Source organism: Andrographis paniculata, unplaced genomic scaffold (genome assembly GCF_009805555.1).
Source record: "Andrographis paniculata isolate CXL003 unplaced genomic scaffold, ASM980555v1 Contig80END, whole genome shotgun sequence".
Taxonomy (NCBI): domain Eukaryota; kingdom Viridiplantae; phylum Streptophyta; class Magnoliopsida; order Lamiales; family Acanthaceae; genus Andrographis; species Andrographis paniculata.
This window is the reverse complement of record NW_026137618.1, coordinates 4,060,613-4,081,652: the sequence shown is the minus strand read 5'-3', so window position 1 is coordinate 4,081,652 and position 21,040 is coordinate 4,060,613. Positions and strand designations below refer to the sequence as shown.

General features: G+C 32.6%; 1 protein-coding gene across 1 annotated transcript in view; it reads right to left on the bottom strand.

Moving 5' to 3' along the window:
- Positions 1 to 17,623, bottom strand: part of LOC127240941 (callose synthase 10-like) — a 30,886-nt gene extending 13,263 nt beyond the window's left edge. The window contains 35 exon segments of the mRNA XM_051259812.1: positions 29 to 148; positions 1,475 to 1,592; positions 3,101 to 3,269; positions 3,343 to 3,411; positions 3,535 to 3,660; positions 5,215 to 5,324; positions 5,484 to 5,644; positions 5,729 to 5,819; positions 5,902 to 5,999; positions 6,627 to 6,747; positions 6,832 to 6,992; positions 7,104 to 7,185; positions 7,335 to 7,432; positions 8,303 to 8,416; positions 8,530 to 8,616; positions 8,793 to 8,842; positions 9,704 to 9,785; positions 9,876 to 9,936; positions 10,479 to 10,531; positions 11,164 to 11,350; positions 11,425 to 11,548; positions 11,645 to 11,747; positions 11,832 to 11,924; positions 12,062 to 12,140; positions 12,450 to 12,526; positions 12,915 to 13,043; positions 13,559 to 13,676; positions 13,753 to 13,850; positions 13,943 to 14,032; positions 14,781 to 14,906; positions 15,155 to 15,259; positions 15,366 to 15,477; positions 16,076 to 16,242; positions 16,619 to 16,716; positions 17,437 to 17,623. Coding sequence (XP_051115769.1) covers positions 29 to 148; positions 1,475 to 1,592; positions 3,101 to 3,269; positions 3,343 to 3,411; positions 3,535 to 3,660; positions 5,215 to 5,324; positions 5,484 to 5,644; positions 5,729 to 5,819; positions 5,902 to 5,999; positions 6,627 to 6,747; positions 6,832 to 6,992; positions 7,104 to 7,185; positions 7,335 to 7,432; positions 8,303 to 8,416; positions 8,530 to 8,616; positions 8,793 to 8,842; positions 9,704 to 9,785; positions 9,876 to 9,936; positions 10,479 to 10,531; positions 11,164 to 11,350; positions 11,425 to 11,548; positions 11,645 to 11,747; positions 11,832 to 11,924; positions 12,062 to 12,140; positions 12,450 to 12,526; positions 12,915 to 13,043; positions 13,559 to 13,676; positions 13,753 to 13,850; positions 13,943 to 14,032; positions 14,781 to 14,906; positions 15,155 to 15,259; positions 15,366 to 15,477; positions 16,076 to 16,242; positions 16,619 to 16,716; positions 17,437 to 17,623 — 3,864 coding nt within the window.
- Positions 17,624 to 21,040: the final 3,417 nt, after the last annotated feature.

Below are 21,040 nucleotides of genomic sequence, written 5' to 3'. Positions count from 1 at the left end.
GATTTCAAAGAATACTTATAGAACTTACCTGGTTCATGTCGATTGTTTGAAGAGCATCTCCACGAGTAAAAATTATAGCATGATTTTGATTTTCTGGTTTTCCTTCTCCAAGCTTAGGGTCACCAGGAAGCTTAATAGAAAATACTTCCTGGACGATAAAAGAAATTGATAAATTTGGAAAATGGGATTCAAAAACATTAATCTATATTGTTCGCACTTCACAATGAAGTAACAGAGAAGTTACAACGACATAGAGATCCAATTAGACATGGCAGACACTTTCCAATTACATTGGCATTGAGGATTCAAATATAGAGATTTAGCCATTTTTCACACCCTTCATGTATCCTTAAGCACCAGTGCAGTCCTCTCCCAAATATTGTGGTTGATGTGATTCAAAAACACTCTTGCACTGAGTGTGGTGCTACGGGAAACATTGACTTATCAGTCTGGTTTTAGTTGGTCTTTTTTTGTTTACTCTAATTTGTCTTTGTAGCTAACTAGCTACTTCTCTCTATCAATTGTTATTTTACTCTATGGAAAAATGAAGATGATATAACACTAAGAATCGGAGATGAGTCATACTTAAACTCAAGAGATAGTAATGCTTAACATACTCATGAAGCATAGAATTCATGATATATTTGGGTTACTGGACAAATCGAGAAGCAGAAACCAGCATCTGAAGGGCGATAAGAAACTATATGTTTGCATTCAATGATTAAAATTAGAATTGTTGTAGGAGTCGTAATGCAGAAATTCATCATTGAAAAGCAGGCATTTTGTAACCTGAACTAAATGAGAAAAGTGCCCAAAGGAAAAAGATTTAATTGATCCAAAAGATATAGAAATAATTGTATTAAGTACTACTTTAAATTACATATATATTTTCTCTGAAAACGTTAAATGATTTGATATTTGATATAAGCTTATGGTAATAATTAAATATAAAAAAGACATGCATAAATTTGTACTCATAGTTTGTATATACAAGTATAAAAGCATTATCAATAAAAAAACCTGAAGCATGGCTAAAAGCACTGAAACATTTAGACCGGAAAAAGATCTATAGTAGGTCAAAGTCTTGACATTATTTCTCTTAATAAGAAAAGCATTATCAATAACATCCAAATTAAAACAAAAAAAAGGGTAATTTTTAATAACTGTTTATTACTAAATATGGTAAAATGAACTGAAAGAGATAATTCTTCCACACCTAAAATATAGATAAAAATAAAAAATAAAACCAATACTTTGTTTGATTTGAAGATAGCATGCAAGACACAACACAAAGCCTTAGACCAATATATGCCATATATCAAATCATTTCTATGTCAAATTCGGAGTCGGTCACGTTCCAACGGCCATGCATTCTCTAAACAAAGTTCTAAGAGCCAACAATAAAAAAATAAAAAAAAAACATAGAAAGATTCAAATGCTGTTAGCAAGACAATAAAAATAGTTTCTACGTTACCTGATCTTTGCCATATGCATCAGCTTTAACAAGTTTTGAATAAAATTCCTTCTTAGATGTTCCATCAGATTGAGCACTCTCTTCCACGTGTATGAAAGCAACACGAAGTGCCTCGTTTCTAATAGTGAACAGGTATCATGAAAACAAATGCAGAATTAACCAAGTAGATTCAGCTGTATAGTTAAATATTTCATGCATTCGTAACAAAAGTTCTCACTTCAATTTTGTAGCGTATTCTTTTTCTATTTCTTCTTTTTTTGTTAATCTATCTGAAATTTTAAGTATTAAATATCCTAAAAGACAAGGACAATATGTACATACATATAATTGCATCTAATAGTTCATGGACAGTATACAAGTAATATGCACAAAATTTTCATTAAAACACCCATCATATCAATACTAAAAACAATTTTTAGTTTCGACCATAAAATATTTGTAGAAAATTATTATTATTATTATTATTATTATGGAAAATATTATATGATCCTACCATAGAGAACTAGAATATATTAGCTTTGTAGGTCCTAACTCTAATCCCATACAATAAATTGATTTAATTTTAACATAGAGGTTTGATGCAGTTCGGTAAATTCCTCTCAAATATTCAACAGGATATCTGAATGAGTTCAATTCGTTTCTGTTGCAACTACTATAATTTTGTTGTGTCATGATAACTGACTCCCAACTTCAGCTAAACGGTTGTTTTTGTGCATCTCCTTCTGGCTATCTATTTTTATAGCTCCTTGTGGTTGCGCTCAAGCTGTCTACTTATTGTTCTCAGGTTATTTGTCATGGTAATTTCTTATGGCTGTTTATTTAACTCTGCCCAGTTAGTGTGTTGGGCCAGAAATAGACGTAAACTAGTAAAGTCAGATTTAAGGATGATCCTTGGACAGCATTGTCAAAACCTCTGAAAGTTGTGCTGAAGAAATACATTTTTATTGCCACTAATCAGGATTTACCCAGTACCATAAACTAGACTCCATTAAGTTGATCGATAACCATAAATAGTCCACTTAAAAGTTATCTGTATCCATGTTCATATTTTACCAAGTCAGCATAGCAATTAGAAGCTAAATCATAGTCAAAACCTAGCATAAGGAATAAAAAAAAACTCATTGACAATCATATGGTACTCAAGCTAACATAATTGTATCAAAGAATAAGATATTGATAGGGAGCAGGAATAGAAGTTCGGGAATAAGGTGGAGGCAAGGCCCCTGTTGGTGTACGGGAGGTGGGGACAGCCTTAGGCTTCTTTTGAATGATTGAACTTTTACTTATTAGTCTTCTATTATCTTTTTACTTGGGCTTTTATTTATGGACTTTCATTATTTTAGGGTTGGGCTTATCTGTTGCTTATTGGATGAACTTACTTTAATTTTAGTAAGTAGGGTTTAGTAGTAGTATTTAACAAGAGTAATTAGGGTTTGAGTAATTGTCCTTAATCTTGGAAATACAGTAGCCCAGAGGCTTTTGGGATTTGATTGTTCTTTAGGCAAACAATTGATATCGTTTAATTGTGTCTGATCTATTTATCTGTTTCTATAAGATATCAATTAAAGTTTTTAACATAGGCATATATTCAAAGAAAATTAGATGGATATAACTTAAAAAGCACACCTTTGTAGCAGCAGAGCTATATCAGCCGCTTCTGGAGCTTTCCGTTGTTTTTGTTGCCCATATATCTGGCAGGATACAACATAAGTGAATTTTATATCAGCTTGAGCACGTGCTTCTTGTGATAACTCAAAACCTTGACTTGTGAAACTTGACCCTGAAGTAATGTCCTCTGTAAATAAAAGCAACTACCGGTTAAAGTTATTTCTTATGAATAAAAAATGTGTCCAAGACAGATCATTAACCTCCTATGGATCTTTTTTCCAAGAAACTCTGCAGCATCAGAGCCCTCCTATAGTACATCATACCTCGCACTGTATAAAACAAAAATCGTAAGCTACCATTGGTGATATTTGTAGAAGACATCAGAAATCCCCTGATATAGTCATCATGTATCTTAAGATGGTAAGATCACCCAACATAAAAGTAAGCGAGACCTGTTCTAGCCAAAGTTTGCCCTCGATAAGACGCCCAAAATCGAAGTTCCAAGGCACCAGTACTTTGGTGAACTTCAGCATCACCATCAGCCTGACCAGTACGTTCCAAAAAGTTCTCCCATTCATCTAAAATATCCAAATTAAAAGAAAGTGATGATGTCAGAAAACAATTTCTATATCTATATATATAGAGAGAGAGAGAGATAGAAAGAGGGGGGAGCGAGAAAAAGAATAAGAAATTGAAGAGAAAGCAACTGAAGTAATGCAACTTCAACCATATGCATGACAATATAGCTGCAGAATCTACAAGTATGTTGCCAATCTTGACAACAAAATTCTCAGATATCACCCGATTAAGATCACCGGTAGTTTCTTCCGGATTCAAATTATTGTCAAAAGCTACATTGTCCCATGACAATGATGCTACTTTCTGCTATCTGAATTGAAATCCCTCAAATGTAGATAGTTACATTAAACCGACTCAACAAATCTCGTGTGTTGTTTTTTTTTTGTTTCATCTTGGCTAATTATAGGCAAGTATCACATACACACACAAATGTTATAACCATAGAACAACCACATATATTTCAAAGTGCAAACTCCCTATGGTTTCCTAAATCCGCTCCCATTGGACTTGGAGGAGTGTGGCCTTTCTCATGCTTGATCTTCGAATTTCCAATAGTAGGCAACATTATTTCCTATATTCCATGGATTACTTTCTAACATGTCTCGAAGTACAAATAATATTGCCAATTTCTTTGCATAGCATCGAAAGGACAAGGAAATAAATTTGGTTGGGTTAGAAAGCATAGATAAATAAATAAAGGGTAAACTCATTTTTTATTTTGTATCCAACCTCTTTATTATTTTAGGATTTTAAATAGACTCTGTCTAAAAATTGTCCCACAAGTAAAATTTTTTCGCTAAAATAGTCCACTGACATATTATTGACGTGGCGATGACATATCAGCCGTGTTAGCACCACATCACCAACGGTGGACTAGCGTAACGAGTTCGGTACTAAAGGACCATTTTAACGAAAAAATTTCCTTGCGGAACTATTTTCGACACTGGGTTCATTTAAAATCTTAAAATGATAAAGGAGTTGGATATATAACTAAAAAAATAGTTTACCTATAAATTAAAAAAATAAAAATAAAAACAAAAGAATGGCTTTCCATTCCTTATTGTATTCTTGTAATAGATTAAGTAAGATGGCAATCAGGTAGGAGTCCATTAGCGCTCCCAAACTTTTACCTATAAATAAGCAGTTTTATTGACAATTTCACTTATAATTTACGTATCTACCTAAGTGAGTGAATAATTTTTTATTTTATTTTTTTCGTTTTTTTGTTCACAAGTAATAAGTTTTCCTGTCTTGTAGACATGAGACCTCACATTTTGGACTGAATATTCATGACATGTCATTCAAGCTCTTAGCATTTAGATTGTGGTTGTTCCCAAATATTTTACATGTTCAGGTCTAATTAGGTTCACCTGTGGTGAATTTTGGCCAAAATAGTTCCGGCCTTAATTTTTGGCTTTTGAGCCCTAGCATTTATTTTAGAATTCCATTGTCAATTCATATCATAATTTAAGCAAACCTTATTATAGAAACCCATCATGCTGTCTAGGGGTGAAAATTTATTATCGAATGCCAACCAAAAACAAGAAATATACCTGGATAGATTTTCTGGAGATAAAAAAGAGTTGATACACCATCTTCATTTTCATCCTGCAGGTCAGAGATGCTGTAGAGCACTGTTTCACTATAGTATGGTGTGAAGACACTATACCAAACCAAAATAGCCATAGTTAGGGATACATACCAGACAAACGAAATAATCATATCGAAAAATTAACATATTGCATGCAAAATTTATTATAAAAAATACAAGTAAATAATTACAAAATAAAGAAAACAGGAGAAGAATTAGAAGAAGTGATACCAGAAAGGGATCATTTCACAAACAGGCTTTGCTGGAGGCATTTTCATAAATAAAGAGTTCGTGAAAAACTCCAATCTTCTTCTTGCTTCAAGATTCTTTGGAATGTTAGCAGCACTATCCTTTACAGTTAGAAGTAGGTGTAGCCTTTTAACTTGCTCCTTCTGATGATCCGAAGGAAAACAATTCTGTCGGTTGATTTGTTAAAATTTTAAGAAAAAACAAACACAGAAGCTCTCGAAGCTTACAATGTCAGGGTCAACAGGCCACGCTATCCTAGAAAAGAGGCGCCCTTCATTTCTAGCCCTCAACAAAATATTCCATGTATCAAGTTGTTCCCTGGACAAAAATAAAGTAGCATCAATGCATGAAAATTAACCAAGTATTACAGAATCATTATAAGAATTTCCTTTTATTGCACCTCAAATCAAGGGAGAGAAGCTCGTGGGTAACAACATCATACAAGTCAAACATAGCTTTTGCTGCTCCCTTTGCAAGCTCTGGTGTATGGTCGCGAATCTAATGACAATAAATGGATGAAAACATAATGGTGGAAATTAAAAACATAATTGTAGTAATCTGAAATCACTTACAAACATTTAGATAATTTTTTGAAATGTTTGGGGTTTTCAATTGTTTTGAAAATAGTAGAAATTCAAATGTACAGTAGGCGTTGGATGTGATGTAAATAGGTGTTACATCATAGAAATAAATTTTTATGTAATATTTTAACTACAAATAAGTATTGAAGGTAATGCTTTTTAAGAGGAAATTGCTTTATAAATAGTTTGAAAGCAAAGTTGAAACCATAGATAAACAAAACCTTAAGCTTTAGCAATCAAGGACATATGACCCGAGGATATTTTGAATCAAATTGATCCACAAATGAAAGTTCATATATAGATTATTCCCTAGGCATTTCTAAATGGTAATTTCAAATCAGGTCAGAGAAGGTTTCTTCCTGTAGCAGAAATGTGGAGTGAGGTCTTAATTAAATTTCTCAGCATTGTTCATAGCACATACAAAACAACTTTGTTGAATTTTCACTATAGCAGAATTGGAGACGAACCATCGAAGATTAAAGAGTACCAGATTCTAAAATTTTATAGCAATAAAGAGGAAACTATATAGAAGGCAAAGAAATACCAATAACCCTGTCAAAGCTGTAAATCTGGAGAGCACCACCGGAAGCTTCTTAAGAGACAAAGTAATGACAAGAGAGCTTTCTGAAATACTGTTGTTTATCTCACGAAACACCCTTTCAACCCTGCAAGAAAAGTAGGTACAAAACTTTGATCAGTAAATGAAATGAGAGAAACTATTTCTTCCTTCCGGAGTAAGAATATGTTACCAAAGTCTTCCTTCTCCATCAACCAACGAGTGCAGAACCTTCTCAATGCTTGAATAACACTCCTGGACAGCATATGCCATGTAATCATCCTTGTGTATTCTACTCCAAAGATCAGCCTGAGTGTCTTTGCAATCCAAAGCCAAATCAATAGCCCATAAGATCTGAAACCATACACAAGATTATATGCTGGCTATATTATGGCAGTCTGACAGACTAAGATGAACGACTAGAAATGTGGTCAATATAATATGAGAAAGATATGAAAGCAGTACCTTGCTGCTAAGTAGAAAAAGTGGCCATTGAACCAATTTTAAACTTCCAGTGTTACTTGGCATTGAAAGTAAGTCCATCTCCCTTTAAAAAAGCATCACCAAAAGATATTAAAATACACGTGTGGATATTAGAGAGAGAAAGAGTGTCACAGTTATACAGCTTAAAAGAGAAATTTCATTTCAAGAATCTTTTGGTCGTATGAAGCACTGTCTACCATCTCACCAACATACCTGTTGCTGATATAATCTTCTTCCCGCAGACTTTTGATGATTTCATTCCAAAATGGAGAAAACATGGCTGCATACGCCTTGTAATTTGCATGGGGAGTCTAAGCATACATCCAATACTCAGTGAACAAGAAAAATGCATAGAGGAAAATAAAGGAACAGGAAGACAAGTGCAGAATCCCGATGCAGAGGAAATCATATTGACATATAATCAGAAATATGATGGCAGCACAATATGACACATGAATGTTTTATGTTTGATTGTAAGAAATTCTCAACTTCATTATGCTTGATGTAAAAACTCACTTAATACATCAGAGTACGAAAACAAGAAAAACATAATAATACAATAAAGAAGTCCAAGTGGTTGCATTTTAGAGGATTCGAACATAAATTATGATTGAACCATTAACTTTGAATTTCAAACACAATCAAATTAAGATCTAATTAATAAATGATACATAATAATTACATTATTCAATAAATATATTAAAAGACAAATGCAAATACAAAAAAACCTTCCTTTCCTCCTATATATATATATATTTAAGTCTCAAAACGACATATATTATCTAATTAGAGACACTTTTACACCAAGATATAGTAATTTGATTAAATTTTGCTCTTCAAAATTAAAACTTTGTACACTTTCCAGTCTCAGTTTGTTCCTGGCCAGCATATCATGAATTATATCTCAAATCACCAACTCGTAAAGCTAAAATCCTAATATGACCTTAAGAGAGGGAAGAAGTAAAACACTGATCAAGACGCAATTGAGGAAATTGGCATGAAATGCTTCTCAAATCCATGATAACTTACTGGAAAATAACAAAATTAACATATTTGTACCAACCTCTGTTGTATCTCCAACCTCTGTTGTATCTCTGTCAAATGGAACCCTGTAGCACCAATATTAAACCATAACTTAAAAAGATAATACAAATAAAGGTTTTTTTATTTGATATTTTGACATATGAAATATATATTTCTTATGGACACCTTTTAATCTTTGGAGACACAAGATTCTTCACAAATGCCTCTGGAAAACTGTCAAAACGCTTGTGCACCATATCAATTGACCGAATCTACAAACGAATATTAAAGTCATAGATATTATAGGTAGCAAAATATGAAGGATTGCCAGCATGATTCTGAGAAAGAACGAAACTAATAATATGGTGTGAAAATTAATAAATACCTCTCCTAGACGGGCTATTGTCCCCATCAAAGCTCCATAAATTGAAGACCACAGAGTGTACCAAATATGAATATCCATAAGATAAATCTGCAGTATAACACATAACACGTTACAGCGCATATAATGATTTATAAAGTAAAAGCATCATTATTTAAAAACAATATAATCCATATAATGGAACAGTATTTCTTCTATAAAGAATCAGAAAAAAAAAATCAAGTTACAAACTAAAAATGCATGAAAACTGAAATTTATTTACTTACAGCTACAACAGGCCCCCACAAACTGGCGACAGTCAATGAATTATAGTTGTCTGCAGCACAATTCAATTAGAGCATCAAATTATTGTGCAAACAGCTTGCCATATTACTTAAAAGGGATCAATAATAAAAAAAAAAAAAAAAAAACCAATTTTTCTGGTTAGACATTTAGGTTTACCAATAAAAATATAAAGCAGATCACTCACTCCATCAAGCAATACCTATCCCGAAATGAAAAAAATTTGTATGACTATATATTATCCTTGCTTCAGTCAAGGTAAGATTTGTGTTTATCTGACACTTTCAAATCTATAAGGTAAAAAAGCTCTCTCTTTTTACCTTATAAGATTTGTATTGAGTTTATTTGACCTTAATCCTATATGTATGCATAAGGCTGTCAAACATCGACACCTAATTCTAGTGAGACAAATCCCTGTGATAATGGGATTGTTACTAAACATATAATTCTATTATAAATAACGAGATACAGGTGTGATAAGAAATAAAACTACAATAAGAATAAAATATGAAACTTCCTAAAAATACACAATGAACAATAAGATTTTCACAGGCACAAAAGCTATGATTAATATAGCATTAATTGAATTCAATTTCTCACATTCAATCTTGAATCAAATTCGAGTGAACATATCCTCAAGCCAAATCAAATTGAGCCATCAATTAAAGAGTACCATCTCTTTAACAATTTAAAAGTTATCTACTAGATATTCTGGAGGATAAGAAATGACTAAGTCTGGAATATATATATATATATATATTTCCTTATTAAATGTCAAGAATCTATGGGTTTGTTTACTTGTGTTTTTTTTTTTTTTTTTTTTTAAGTCTTCAAAATTTCAGATCATCAAAAAACTGAGAAATGGCCGTAAAAAATGCAAGAAAAAGGAACATACCACGTGAAACCAGATCATGCCACGAATAATTTAGGTGGCGTAGATTTATGATTATCTTAGTCGGCTGGACTAATGGTTTGATCTGCCATTACAAACACTAGATTGTTCAGACAAGACAAACAATATTCATCGTCGTGGTAACAACTTGTAAGCTAAAGATACGGTTGCATACCTGAAGAAAGTACGTAAAAGAGAATTTACAAGCAAAGATCAATAGCCAGAAAATAACATAGCTGCAAAGATAGATTTTCATAAATAATAAATACGTCCACCATAAAAATAGTACTGCAATTTGTAAATACAAGCACACATGATCTTGTTGTTCACATTTGTCAGGCTAATATTCTAACTCAACAGCACAAAACTGATCAGACTAACTGCACATATTTGGTTCTAGAGCATTTCAACTCCACAATGTCCGAACAATATCACCAAAATTCACTATCTAGAGGAAATCCAGTCAAAACATCATCATCATCATCATTATTATTATTATTATTATTATTATTATTATTATTATTATTATTATTATTATTATTATATCTATCAACCAAACAGGAAAGTTTGTTAAGGATATCGTCAAAGGTAATTTCCACGCTAAATTTGTAGACCACCAGTTAGAGAGGTTAATCTAAAATCATTTAAAAAGCAGGGTTAATAACTAATCCACCTCTTATTGGTTATAACTATAAGTTTCAGAAATATACAACAACAAAAAACATGGGAGTCCAGGAAAAAAACACATACACACAATTGGAAGAAAGATTAATCAAACCTTAAGTAATTTGTTAACTTTTCAACAAGTCCCCGGCCAACAAAATAGCGTTCCTGAAAGTAAACACAATAGCTAAAATGATATTGACAAGCACGCAACATAGATATCATGATGTGCTTTAATAAATACTCCCTCCGTCCCATGTAATATGGATGTATTACTGTAGACACGGGAATTTAGGTAAAATATAATTAGTAAGTAATTAAGAAGTGTATTAGTAAAAATAATTATTATTTAGTAAAAATAATTATAGATTAAAATTAAAATAAGTAAATAGTTTAATTAAAATTAAAAAAATTATAAAATTTAAAATGCGATTAAAGTGCATAATTATATTTCCAAAAATAGAAAGGACAAGTTATGTGGGACGGATAAAAATAGAAAATAGGGATAAATTATGTGGAACGGAGGGAGTAATAACCATTCAGCATAAGAAATTTGTTACTTTCACACCTAAAGAAAACTACACACATTCACAGAATTTTCAATGACACAAGTCAAGATACTTCCATAAATAAGATAAACAATATACTAGCCCATAACAAAACAAATCAACATTGAAAGCTTCTATTGAACTACTAAATTAAGTATGGATGACTGCACAAAATTGTTCAAGCATAAATGCTAGCATTGTGTGTTTTAAGGATATAATACATGGATAGAGCTAATTTTCAGAAAGGAGTACCTCGTAAATCCACTTGAAAAATTGGAAGAACTTATGATCAAATATATCTGAGAGCTTGTGACATAATGGGATTTTGATGAACAGAGCAAATATTATTCGCAAAGCAGCATATGAACCGGCCGCTAGGACATATATTCGGAAGTACAATGAATTAATGGGATTATTACTCCATTCCTCCAGAACTTTGCTGAAACCATAATGTCACCATATGAGTAAATACTATAAAGCAATCAGACAGCCAAAATAGAAATGCACACTCACATGTAGACATAAATCACAAATGCAGAGCTTGTGCCCCACCAGAGAAACCTAATAACAAGCCTCGATATAGCCATTGCTCGGGCAGTGGTATAAGCCCCAAACATGAGTACAACATCTAAGAAACCTACAAGACAAGGACAAACCAAATTGATGCACACAAACGTGATTTACATAAGTACAAGCAGCAGAGAAGAATAATTCATTTATTATAATGCCTTACTCTCGATAAAATTCATGACAGCAAATGTTGGTCCAATGCTAAGCAACGGTCTCAAGATACCAATATTAAGTTTTCCATTCTGGAAGGCAACAATCGATAGAGCCTGAAAAAACAGAGCACCAAAAAGGCAAGAGAAGTATCAGAATTCAGACAGCACTGCTGAAAAAAATAATAATAAATATTTTACCTGAAACATTATGATCAGAAAGATCCACAGACGATGGAAACTCCGATAAAGGTGAAGGAAAGTTCGATGCTCAACGAATGAGCTCTTACCTGTCTGTTATTGGAAGAGAAAAAATTGAAAATGTAACAATTACAAGTTAGAAGAGCATAGTCATTCTAACTGAGAACTAATAAATAAAGTCATATAATTAAATCCGTGGAAATAAAATTATAATAAAAAATAAAGATAACCCGTTTTCTTTTCCCAGGTTTCATCAGGAACGCTGAATCCTTATTCATAGGCCATCCCAACTCAAAGCAGGAAGGTGACCTGCACATGTAACGTAGGTTTAGCGGTTCTAGAACCATCAATGATTGGTGAACCGACAGATCCATTTGCAATAAATGAGACAAAAAAGACGAAATGGGTCGAAAAGTTGTGTTTCTATGGAGGATATAGGCAACGTGTAAAATCTGAGAATGTCCCCCATAAATAATTTGAAGCATTTTCTTTTTTGTTTTGCTATTCTATATAAAAACCTATGACCACATGAAATTCGTTCAAGAAAAGCTAAACGTGAAATCCATGATAAAGAAACATCCAAGCACCGACTACAACAAATCTGAAAGAACTACAAACCAGAAATACTCATTGAAGTCATCATAATTGCGCCATTCTGAATGTGAAGCTTTCCCATTTTTGTTCCTCTCAACTTCCTGTAGACATAGGAGACAACAAGAAACTCCCCATTAGGAAAATGAAAGAAACATCTTATATTAGATCTTCTGTACTTGTGCTTTTTATAGTGTTTTAATTTTTAATGTTTTTGGCTTTGTTGTGATTTTAGGTAAAATAATAGTTGGATGTAATGTTTTATACAAAAGCAATCTTGCAGAACGTTTTTGCTAAAAATTTGATGCTCAAGGAGGCAAGGGGCTCCCCTTCTAGCTTTAGTGATTCACCCTTTCCGTCAACTTTACTTGTATTACTATGTTCCGCACAGTACTAAGAGTCTCCACACTCATAGCGTGTAATCGATGATTTCACCAAGAATATATATCTCCTTCTCTCTAGAGAACAAAAAATGGTGACAGAAGTACTCACTGCTTGCAGTGTCCTATATATGGGACAAATAATTTGCTCCAGAAAGGACACATAACCATTTTCACTTGTACAACTTGCAGCTCGAGTGACCATGCCATGATCCAAGATTGCCAATAATTCTTTCGCCATCTATAAATGACATATAAATAATAATGGGTGTGAGCCAAAGAAAGAAAATAGAAAAGAACAATTTAGCCTCAGCCAGTAATGGTATATATAATTAAAATTAACAATATATAATGTAGTCATTGTTTCATTTGGGTACAGTTTTACAAAGGGATGGTCGCCTATCACTTCCTGAATTCTAGACTATTTCATGAATAAATTTTACTTCCGGAATATATACACACACAATACATTATGTGTATTAATTAACTTGAATTAAGTTTAAAGGTTTATTATTATAAGTTAGGTATAATTGCACCTTAACTCTATGGCAAAAAAATACCTGCATATCTGAATATTAGAAACTGCAGATAAAGATAGCGGAAGAAGTGGCTGTATTGAGTCAAAGCAAGTACAAATTGAAAAAGATCTTCACAAATTTCAAATTGTCAATGGAACAAAATTTTAAAGCAAAACATGGAAAACAAAACCATTTAACCCAAACAGAAAAATGATTCAACAAATGATCAAATACATACATGGTGAAATATGTAGCAGATGCATTCAGGAAGAAACCGGACGTTTGCTGCTTCGCCCCATATGCAGAAATAAAGTGAAACTAGGAAGAGTTTCCTCTCTCTGTCTATTGACTCCAAACTATTGGGTACAAATCCAAACCAAAGTTAGTTTCATATTTCAGACTAAAATAATATAGTGATGCTGAAGTACTAACCTCTTCCACACCGTCCGTTTTCGCAAATATCTACACCATTTTTTGTAATTGTCCAGGACTTTCAAGAAGACATCCCTTACAGCTCTTTCATCCAGTTTCTGCTAAGAATAAAAATAATAATAAGATATATACTATAGCATTTCCACTTCTACGACTGCCTTGCATAACTAAACCAGAATATGCCACTCACTGGGTCAGTATCAGTAGGGATACCAAGTCGCAACTGTGCATTGGTTAAATACAGAACAAGATGCTCACGTTGGTTCCTGATGCTGTCTTTCTGTAACAAATAAAAGCAGTGTATCAGACAAATTAGAAAACAAAATATAATGGAACCACAAGATATTAGCCAACAGCAAACAGCACACAGTTTTCAATCAAAAAAAATAAAATGGATTTGACCACCAGCATCTTCATCCTTTCCAGGCTTATTAGAATAGACAATTCAAATGCTGCTGAAATCTTGGTATTGTCCATACTTTGGAGTAAATCATGGAAGTCCAAAAAGGGTCTCACCCCAAGATCTGATACCATTTTAAATGACCATCTCACCTAAAAACTTAAGTTGATAGGGAAATGTTTAATTAATTACGTACTTTATAGTCTTCAAATAGAATGTGATTCCACAAATTCTTTAGGATGGGTTCATGGATCCACATCTTTGTGGAAACTTAACTAGGATACATCTAATCATCTTCTGTCATATTCCTAGAAGTGTAAGTTGTTTAGAAGATTGGTTTGCTAAAAGGGATTTCACGGTTGCGACAACCTTATCTCATGGCTTTAGCCCTCTGGTTTAGATTGTTAGGACAAACCTATCCATTCAGTCTACCCCTATCTAGTCCCTAGTTAAATAGCTCTGCTAGCGCAGTCTATGTTATAAATCCTTCGATTAAATAAATCTTATTTTACAAAGAAAAGTAAAAAGAAACAGTTAATATAACTAATTACTATATTAAACCACATCAAACCCATCAACCTTCACTACTTGGCACTTAAATATAAGGAAGCTGAGGGAAAACCAAAACCTGAAAACCAAACACATATTCCAAAATGTCAAACATGTCAAACTCCTGATGTCCCGAAATTTCAAAATCAGCTGGAAGCTGAGGAAACTGCTCAGAAAATCTTATTGATGATACTGCAGCCCTGACCTGCACAAATGATAGTAAACAGCTCAACCTATTGGAAAAAGTCTTTCAAAGAAAAGCTGAAAGGAAAACACCATCATCATTTAACAATCATTTTATTCTATTTAGAAAAAAAAAAAAAGGTAAGAATGTCATTTATGAATGACGCACTCTTTCAAACTAAAATATGCTATACAGATTACAGGGTGCTGAAAATATTGTCGAAAAAATATAAAAGTAGAAGATAACTATTATGATTGACGTCAACTAACCTCAGGAAAATATCCAATGGCATTGGTTATAGATGATGCTTCCAGAGGGACAATGTTATATGGGACGAGTTCACCAGATATAGTTGTATTTTTAATTTTTCGTAACTGAGACCACAAAAGAAATAAAAATCAGCCAAGACAGAACTGCTTCTTGCTGATAAGCTTCAGCAGAAATGTTTACAGAATTTACTCAATATAAGGTAAGGGTTACCTCATCCATAATGCGCCTTCCCACCCCATCTGGTGGAGCATCGTTGCTTAGCACCTCCATCACCTCAATCAAAGCCCTCAATGTTGCAAAAGTGCTTCTCATTTCTGAGAATCTATTTTGCAGGCTAAATGAAGGTACAGAAGGATAATAAAAATACTGAGGTAAGTATATATGCATATCAATACGGTGACATAAATTATAACTAAATGTTCAGCTTTCTGTCAGAAAATATTGTTTTATCAAAAAGATTATATAAATGCAAATGTGCAATATAAACAACAGAAACAATATGAAAGAAGCATAGGACTTTTGGTTCTTTCTTTCACATTTAAGGGAAGAGGACAGCAAAAACTTAGGCAACCAACTTTCACGATGACAAGAGAATATAAATACATGAAAATAATTAAATAATTACAAATATTTTTTTAGCATAACTATTTTTTAGTTACAGGGACTCCTTGCTCAGAATCATACGAAGCACATTGCTGCAGGAAATAAGTTGTGCTCCGGTAAATAAGGCCTGAAGATGTTATAACTCATAATGGCACTTAAATTATTTTGTTTTCTACTACGAGTGTATACATGCAAAGCTTGAACAGAAGTATCCAGTGGCCTATGGGCCAGTACATGTTTTAATACAAGAGAATAATAGCATCTGTATTTAACAAGCACAAATAGAAAATTTTAAAACCAATGCACATAGTGCTTACACTCCAATATTAGCACTACTGAAAGTGCCACTTTCACGCCATTTCTGTTCTTCTCTCTGCAAGTCATCTACTCTGTGTTGCCTTTTATATTGCACATAAAATTCCCACAGCCGCTCAATGTCTTGATTTCGGTCTATTTGTCCACTATCTTTTTTGACAAGTTTTTGCTGTAGCAAACATTAATCCAAGCTTAAATCTTTTCCACTTAGAAGAGTTAAGCCTTAGAGAAATCCACTTGTAGAAAGTAGACAAACATAACAGCCAGTGAAGGTTGAGTTAAAAAATCATGTACAGCATAGGACATTTGAGAAACTCTTATTTTGCACTATGCACCAGATGCAGTTAAGAGAACATAAGGTCAATAAATGTAACTCACTATTTGTTGTAAAGTTTTAAAACAGTTTCTGAATTGCTGTGGGTAGCAGAAAAACCACATGAGCACATAGTAAATCACATTATTCCTCGTAAGTTTTACAAATGAAACACAAATCACTATGGCTAGTAGGCCAACCACAGAACCACGTATTATACATATCTGCATACCTTGATTACCGACATTAAACCAGTCTTAAACTGAAGAACACCTCTCCCATCGCTGTTCGGGTCCAAATTTTGAGCCATGCTATATGCCTGCTCGCACACTTAAACACCAAGAAGTACAAAATACATTAATTCAATTGTCAGGATTGAACAAACATATACTCCCTCAGCCATTTAAATATGTGCTCAAACTTTTGAGCACATATTTGATTGTGGATGTGTACTTTTTATTACTTTTTATATTTTATAATACAAAAAAGTACAAAGATTAGAGTGAGTTATAGATTTAAATGGCAGCCTAAAAAGTATAAGCATATCATATAGTCCCTCAGTCATTTTTTACTTAAGAGAAACAAAATCATTTTTTTATAACTGTCCAAAAAGTTTGGGGAGCATAGATTTAGATGACTTCAAAGTAATATATATATATATATATATATATACATTCTCATATTAAAAAAGCAAATGTTTAGCTCCAGTATTATGTTTAAAGAACAGAAAGAAAGTGGTATGCATAAATATATGAGTTGTTTTAACATGTTTCGACAGCTGTTTTTTGAGGAGACTTAGATTACTTCCATCCACTTCTTGTTTGATGTTTACACTCAACCCTTGGATATAACTTGCATGGAAATACTTTCTGACCAAAAATGCTCCAGACAAAACAAGACGAACCAAAATCTAACATTTTAAACATATGGATCAACATGTTTTTACACTCGTCACGAACCAAATCCATACATGCACGATGCATCAATACCACTCACTGGCAATAAAGCGCACAATCGAAAAAAATCAAACAAAATCCTTAAAACACTTACGTATCCTCGCGACATTGGGATCCTCCGACTGAATCGCATCCGCGGCCTGCAAAATCGCGTTGATGTTGGACCGTTGCAGCGAATCCGGCACCGCTCCTGCGATACCGCTGCCGGTCCGGCCATGGCCGGCGCGCTCCCTCGTCAGCACCGCTCGCACAAGCCTCTCCCAATTATTAACCCTATCCATAATAATTTAATCCTGCAATTCAGAAATGATCGAAACAAAATAATGTAAAGTGGTGTGAGATGTAATCGATTTTGATTTGAGAGTGCAGTGCAGTGAGGGTTTATTCTGAAAGAAGAATTTGAAGAACCCGCAAACAAGTTTCACGGGTTTTACGCGACAGCAGAACACAACACAACACAACACAACACGCTGAGAATGTGAGGAAATTAATGGAAAATGAAAGACGGGATACGAAGCATTGGATATCATTGACGTTGAGCAAAATAGTTATATGCACTTACCATAAAAGAAATCCCGCGTTTGGATTACAATTTTAAATAAATAATAAAAAAAAAAGTATGTGTAATGCGTTTACCAACCAAAATTTTTCACATGTTTCTATATTAATATTACTAATATATATATATATATATTAAGTAATTCCGGTAAAATTATGTAAATTTGATTTAGTACATAAATTAAAAAATAATAATATTCTAATATTAATATAGAATAATAAAAATAAAGTACATATATTATAGAAAATTTCTTAATCAATTGATAAAAATTTAAATAATACTAATACTCTCTCCATTTTATTGTCATTTGTCTTTATGTTCTATTTTTATAATTTTTACATAATTTCTCATTTTTATTTTTGAAAATATAATATTAATTCTAATTAAATTATTTAGTTATTTTAATTTTAATTTATAATTATTTTTATTATACAATAATTATTTTTACTAAAATATTTGTTAATTACTTATTAATTATTATGTACCTAAATTATCATATCTATAATAATATACCAAAGTTACATAGGACGGAAGAGAGGGAGTAATAAATTAATTGTTATCTGTTCTAAATGGATTGTACATTAAATTTAGGAAACAACTAAAAAAATATGAATAATGATATAATTTTGGTTGACTTATATATTATCATAATACATGTGTATATATATATATATATTATATCTATTCATAAAATCAATTGTTTAAAGTAAAATATTATTTTTATATTATTTATAGAAGTTTTATTTATATATATTTACATACATACCCACCCTCCAAAAATAGAAAGACAAGACCTTATACATGATGGGATGACTTTTGCACCTCAATAATTTTTCCCTCATCGATATATTGACCTTCCCTGTCCACCTTGTACCGTCTATCACAAAAGGATTCGCTGCTTGACCACCTTAACCGGGATCGATCCAATATCGTCAAGAGACTTTCGACACAAGACTCTAATACCACTGTTAGGACTGGGCAAACTCAACACTGATATTGTCCGCTTTGGACTGAGCTCGCACGGATTTATTTTTGAATTTCCTCCAAAAAAGGGCTCACCCGCAGGTCACAAGGGTAGCCCACCACCACAACCAAGGCTCAATGTCACTCAGTCCACTTCACCATCGAACCGAGCTCTGATACCACTGTTGGGACTGGGATTTGCACCCAAGAATATATGTAGGCAATTTTTATTTTTTTGTTTAATTTGATAACATCTCCAAAAATTGTGCATTAAATTATTATTTCACTTTATAAAATATCAAATTAATTAAATATGTAATTTTTATTTTAAATTTTTAAAAATTATTTGGGTATATTTGGTTTCTGTTATAAATTTAAACTATTATTATTCAACTAATAAAAATAAATTGATCTTTCTCACAAAATTATAATATCAAAATTTTATTAAAAATAAAATTCAAATCACGAACACAAACTCAAACTCAAATCAAAACCAAGCAAACCCTTTTAACTTTAAAATTTTCTATGTGAAAAAAATAATAAAAAAAAAAACTGAAATTAATTATACGAACAAATAAATAAAAAGAGGTATCATATGTCATGGATAATTTTAAAAATAATTATACGAACAAGTAAATAATTATGGATATGATGTTAAATAAATACGGGTATCATATGCCATTGATTATTTAAAAAATAATTATACGAGCAAGTAAATGAGTGGGTATGATATGTCATGTAAAATGTTTAAATAATTATAGAAGTAAACAAATAAGGCTATGATATAAATAAATAGAGATACGATATGAAATGCAAAATTTGGAAATAACATATTTGGGGTGGAAACTCAAATTCTATATTGGAAGAATGTGAAAATTTTTTTACATGTAATAAGTTTCAAATTAATTTCACTAGTACGATGCTTTTTGAAGGAAGTCCAAAAATAAATATGTGCGAGCTTAATCTAAACTGGACGATATTATACTAATGTTGAGTTGGTCCAATCCTAACAGTGGTATCAAAGCTAGTTCGATGGTGAAGTAGACTGGGTGACATTGAGCATTGGTTGTGGTTGGTCAGGACGCGGATCCTTTTGTGATAAACGGTACCTAACAGTGGTATCAAAGCCCGGTTCGATGGTGAAGTAGACTGGGTGACAATGAGTATTGGTTGTGGTTGGTCATATAGTGGATTCCTTTGTGATAAACGGTACACTGTCTTGTGTCGAAAGTCTCTTGGCGTTGGGCCGGTCCTGACAGTTATAATTGGTCAGACAGTGGGTCCCTTTGTTATAGGCGGTACAAGATATGCAGAGAAGGTCCATTTGTTAGTCCTTGGTTTGAGAGAAAGATTGTTGGGTTTGAAAGGAGGATTGTTGGAGTGCAAACCCAAGTCCACATTTGAAGAGGTGAAGAAAATTCTACACCTTATAAGTCTCAAATGAAGTTCACTAGTATGAGACTTTTTGGAGAATGTCCTAAAACAAATCTGTACAGGCTCAACCCAAAGCGAACCATATCATACTTAGTGTTGAGTTGGCTTATTCCTTCCACATTTTATAAGTATCAAATGAACTCCACTAGCATGAGGCTTTTTGGATGTAGTCTTAAGACTAATATGTGCGGGCTTAGCCAAAAGCGAACAATATCATATCTAGTGTTGAATTGGCCTAGTCCTTTCACACCTTATAAGTCTCAAATGAACTGTACTAGTATAAGGCTTTTTTAAGGAAGTCCTAAAATAAATCCGTTTGGGCTCAGTCTAAAGCCGACAATATCATACTAGTATTTAGTTGGTCCAGTTCTAACAGATACAAGAATAAGTAAATATATAAAGGTATATTATGTCACGAAGCTGCCGTTTTCATACTGATTTAGTATGTATTGATTTGACACTGTTAGCATATATATAATATATATAACGCAACAAACACATATATGACCACATATGATGATACAAGATACATCATATATGCTAACAACTTATGATAATATAATATATAATTGTTGGCTTAGAATCCAACAAAACAAAGTAAAATTCGAAATATTTCGAATTTAAACAATAGAGCTTGAAATTATAAATTCTCAAGCAATAAATAAAGAGTTGAAGAAAAAAGCAAAACATTGAAAATAAAGTGGTGATCCCCAATGAGATTCTCTTGGAATTTTGTATGATT